General features: G+C 36.8%; 1 protein-coding gene across 1 annotated transcript; it reads left to right on the top strand.

The window, feature by feature from the left end:
* Positions 1-256: 256 nt before the first annotated feature.
* On the top strand, positions 257-4,103 carry LOC124885452 (putative late blight resistance protein homolog R1B-23; the record flags this gene model as incomplete). The annotated part of the gene is given in 3 exon segments (XM_047405237.1): positions 257-696; positions 803-1,929; positions 3,769-4,103. Coding segments are annotated over 2 exon segments (1,566 nt in total), but the record flags the coding sequence as incomplete, so codon positions are not given.
* Between the last annotated feature and the right edge of the window lie 551 nt (positions 4,104-4,654).

Raw genomic sequence — 4,654 nt, 5'->3', positions numbered from 1 at the left:
TGATGTGTGGGAAACTAGTGTGTGGGATGATCTGGTAGGTTGTTTCAATGATGCCAATAATGGAAGTAGAATCATTCTAACAACCCGAAATCTTGAAGTAGCCAATTACACTAGATTTCAAAGTGATCCCCTTCAACTTCGTATGTTTAATGATGATGAAAGTTGGGAGTTACTCCGAAAAATGGTGGTTGGTGAAGAAAGTTGCTCCCCTCTCCTAACAAAAGTTGGTCAACAAATAGCAAAAAAGTGTGGTCAACTGCCTCTTTCAGTTGTTTTGGTGGCTGGTATTCTGGCTGAGTTGGAGAAGGAAGAAGAATGTTGGAAACAATTTGCCAACAATTTAGGTCCCCACATTCACAAAGACTCGAGGGCCATTATAGAACAAAGTTATCAGATTTTACCCTATCATCTCAGGTCTTGCTTTCTTTTCTTTGGATCCTTTCCAGAGGACAATGTACTTCCTGTTAGAGAATTAACATGGTTGTGGATCTCCCAAGGATTTGTTAAAAGTTGTGAAGGCAAGAGCTTGGAGGATATAGCACAAGGCTATTTGGAGGATCTTATTGGAAGAAATCTAGTGATGGGAACTAAGACGAGTTCTCGAGGTAAGACCAAAGCATGTCGCATTCATGACCTGTTGCATGATTTCTGCAAGGAAAGAGCAAAGGAAGAGAATTTTCTCCTATGGATAAAGAGGTAATATTCAATACTGATACTTGTCTTTTGCTTCAGTTAATCAAGTGTTCCAAGTTATATTGGCAAGTAATCTTATAACTTCACCACTTTCTACATATATTCTCAGGAATGAAAATGCCGGTCCATCTTCCTGTTTTGACAGTCACAACCGACTTGCTCATCACATGTCCATTTCTGCATACAAGTATCCTATTGGAGATTGGAGCTCATGTTGGTCACATGTTGGCTCTGTATTTTTGTTTGATGCTCCTGCTTGGCAATCCCGTGACCTCCTCAACCAGATTTACACCTTCAAGTTTCTAAAAGTGTTGGATATGTCGAGCATTTTAGTTGATTATTTTCCTACTGGTCTTGTTTACTTGAGGTTTTTAGCTGCAGAAGTTTCCCTCAGACATTATAATTCAATCATAGACAATAGTTGGAAACTTGAAGTTCTGATGTTACTGAATACTAATTCTTCAAGCATCATGCCACTACCCATTAGAGTCAGGAATATGGTTAAACTGAGACATCTGCAAATCTGCTATTGTGGCTTCTCCAAAGAATTACTTGAGAACTTCGAAAACCTTTATGATCTGCAAACTCTCTCCACGCCATTTATTGCTGAAGTCCAGGATGTGGAATTGATTTTGAGAAAAACACCTAATCTTCGGATACTGGAATTTGAAATTGAAGGTTTTGAATACTTTCAGTACCGCATACTGAACATTCCAACACGGATTGAAAAGTTATGCATTTATTGTCACAACATTCATCATGGCGAATTCCCTAAAATCATCCCCTTTTCCATCTCCTCACCAAGCCTCAGAAGCTTGACACTATGCGGCTTTTACCTGCATCATCAGCACTTATCAGAAATTGCTTCGCTTCAGAACCTTCAGGCACTTAGACTACTACTCATTCAATTTGAGAACAAGGAATGGAAAGTGAGCAATGGCGAGTTCCTTCGACTCAGATCGTTGAAACTAATAATAATAAAGAGCATTAAAGAATGGAGATGTATCGGCGACGATGCATTTCCCCAACTTGAACGCTTGGTTTTGCATGGCTGTCCATTTCTTAAGGAGATCCCTTCTTGTTTCGAAGGCATCTCTTCTCTATTGTCCATTGAGTTATGGCGTTGCAACGAGTCTGTCGTCAAATCAGCCAGAGTTATCCAAAAAACACAAGTTGAAGATTATCAGAATTCTGGCTTTCAGGTCTTTATCCATGATGATTCACCCCTTTATTAAGGTACACAACTGAGAAATTTCAATTGTCTTTCTCTTTTGAGTTAACAATCAAAAACACATTAGAGCTGTCACATTTTTACATCTTAACGATCGGTTGTTACCTTTTTCTACATGAACTATCATCATCTATGTATTAAAATACACCTTCAAGCTACGTAGACCAACCATATCAACTGTCCCCTTCTACTGTCTGAACTATCATCATAGTTCAAGTAGAAAAAGGGGAACAACTCATAGTTGAAGTGAGAAATTCGTTGAAAAGTATATAATGAGATGAAGAGAGTACTACATTTTTAGCAATAAACTCATTGGAATTGCAAGGTAAATGTAGCGGCCCAAGTGTTTAGGCACTTAAATAGAGCTAAGAAGGAACCTAGCTACGTCACCCCTAGATTGAGTATAAATCACTTTAGGATGGGTTCGAAAGTGTTGGGGGCAATTTTAGACGAAAAAACGAGCCATGCATCACAAGGGAAACCCTGTGCACTAGCCTCACCCATGCGGAGGGCCCCTGCGCAACGATGGGGGTCGCGCGTTAGGGTTCGTGCCGCAACCCCCCGCTAGGGCGTCGTTTTAATGATGTTTTAGGGGTGTTTAGGTCATTTTACCATTTACAACGTCCCTAAGTCACTAAGTATGATTTCTTACCCCTCAAATAACATTCCAACTTCCCCCGATTCACAAAAGAGAGAAAACTACCTAGGGTTCAAAGCTCTAAGGATAGAGCGTTCATCAAGTTCTCGTCACTGGAATATATGTAGAACGACATTACTTATATTAAGTATGAAAGTATGTTTTCTAAACATTTAGAATATGTATAAAGTATGGATTTTTATCTAAATTGAAGAGCGTGAATTATGAATCCTTTTTTTAATGATACGAATTAAGCATTCCTATGTATGTTGTGGACTATTTGGTAAATGATAAGAAGATTAATTTCGAATGTTTTCTTTACCTTATTTGGGCATTGTTCACTTACATGAATTTGAAGAGTATATGTTGTATCTTAAATGCTCTTGTTTTTTTTTTTTCAAATGATAATCGTATGAATTATGACAGAAACGACCACCCTTAAGAGTCTTCAAAGAAGTATTGATAGAAAGATGTTTAGCTTAGACTTCTATAAGATTTTCGAAAGAGCATGGCATTAGACTTCTATAATATTTTCGAAAGAAAGTGACAATCTGATCTTTGAAATATTTTATGATGGTTAATGATGTATGGTATGAAAGCAATAGACGCAGAATATATGATATGAGTTATGGTAATTGCAAGTCTTGATATGACGATATCAATGTAGACATTGCCATTTAGACTCAGAATAAGTTATGAAAAGATGCATGTTTTACAGAAACTAAAAATGCGCTCTAAGAGAGTTAGATGGTTATCCGAGAAGGCATGAGTTTAAAAGCTTATAGCTTGAAATCATGTTTTGCCGACGCGGGATTGATTCTGTGCTGAAATACGGATAATCATTGCATACTTGTTTCATGTTTTGGTATACTTAAGACACTCCAATCCTTATAGCAAACTTGGATTAGGAGCTTAACTAACGAGTTAATGACGAACCTATGTGGCCCGTAGGATAGTAGACATGTCGGGAATACAATTTATCTCAGAAGTAAAGAAAACAGAGTAGACCTTTAGCAGACAAATCTTTATTGAAATCCTCATATTGTATTTTGACGACTAAATGTATGTTTTATGATGAATTTTCTCCAAAGCTTTTACTGCCTTTATTATTTCTATTATCATTATCATTATTTTTTTGATCGTTCTACATGTCAATACATTTTAAATATTGACCGTCCTCAAGCGATTATGTTGTCTCATAATGTAGGTTCTGAAGCAGAGTCTGTAGGTTCTGAGGCGAAGTTTGTAGGTTCTGAGGCGGAGTCTTACGATTCAACATAACAATAGAATCTCTCGAAACATTAGAGTTGGTGAATCATCCATCTTTCAAAAGGTGTTTTATTTAGACATTCAATTCTTTCAGCTTTATGGTGTCATTGGGGCCTTGTCCTGGCTTAGATAGATTAGTCAATGATTAGAGGCTTCGTAGATAGGGGTTGGCAGATGTTTTTGATTATGATGTTATGTTCATAGTTTGGGATTTCTTTTTTTATTGAGCTTTCTTTAGAGACTTCTTTGAATTATATTATATTTCTGCACTCCTACGTAATGCAAGAATGCTAAGAGTCTTCCTTCGCCTAAGTGGTTCGGAATGTCCAATGTGGTTACGATCTCGGCTCGAATTGTGACACGCTTTATACAAAAAGCTCGTGTGGGCCCAGCACTGCTCCGATCCTGCATATAGCAGGAGTTTTAGTGCATTGAACTACTTTTTTTTTATTTCTTTGATTGTTTTTCTATCAAATATCTGATGATCAAGAAGATAATGTCGTAATGGAACGGACAAGGCCGAGATTTAGTTATCTCAGTTGAAATAAGATACAAATATTTATGAACTAAACGAAATTTAACTCGATTCTCAAACTCTAAACGGTGTCACACAAATTAAAATAAAAATAATACAAATATATAACAATTTCATTTTATTTTTGATTGGTTTAATATCATCTTCTTTTCAAGATTATCTAATGACATGCTATACTAACAAACAAAACAAATAAAGTAATAAACAAACAAAAGATAATACACCATTTTGTCTTCTTTTCACAGTGCTATCATAGAACGCGGCATCTCGTAGATGTGTCCACCATCCC

This window comes from Capsicum annuum, unplaced genomic scaffold (assembly GCF_002878395.1).
Source record: "Capsicum annuum cultivar UCD-10X-F1 unplaced genomic scaffold, UCD10Xv1.1 ctg76419, whole genome shotgun sequence".
NCBI lineage: Eukaryota > Viridiplantae > Streptophyta > Magnoliopsida > Solanales > Solanaceae > Capsicum > Capsicum annuum.
This window is presented reverse-complemented; position numbering and strand designations above follow the sequence as displayed.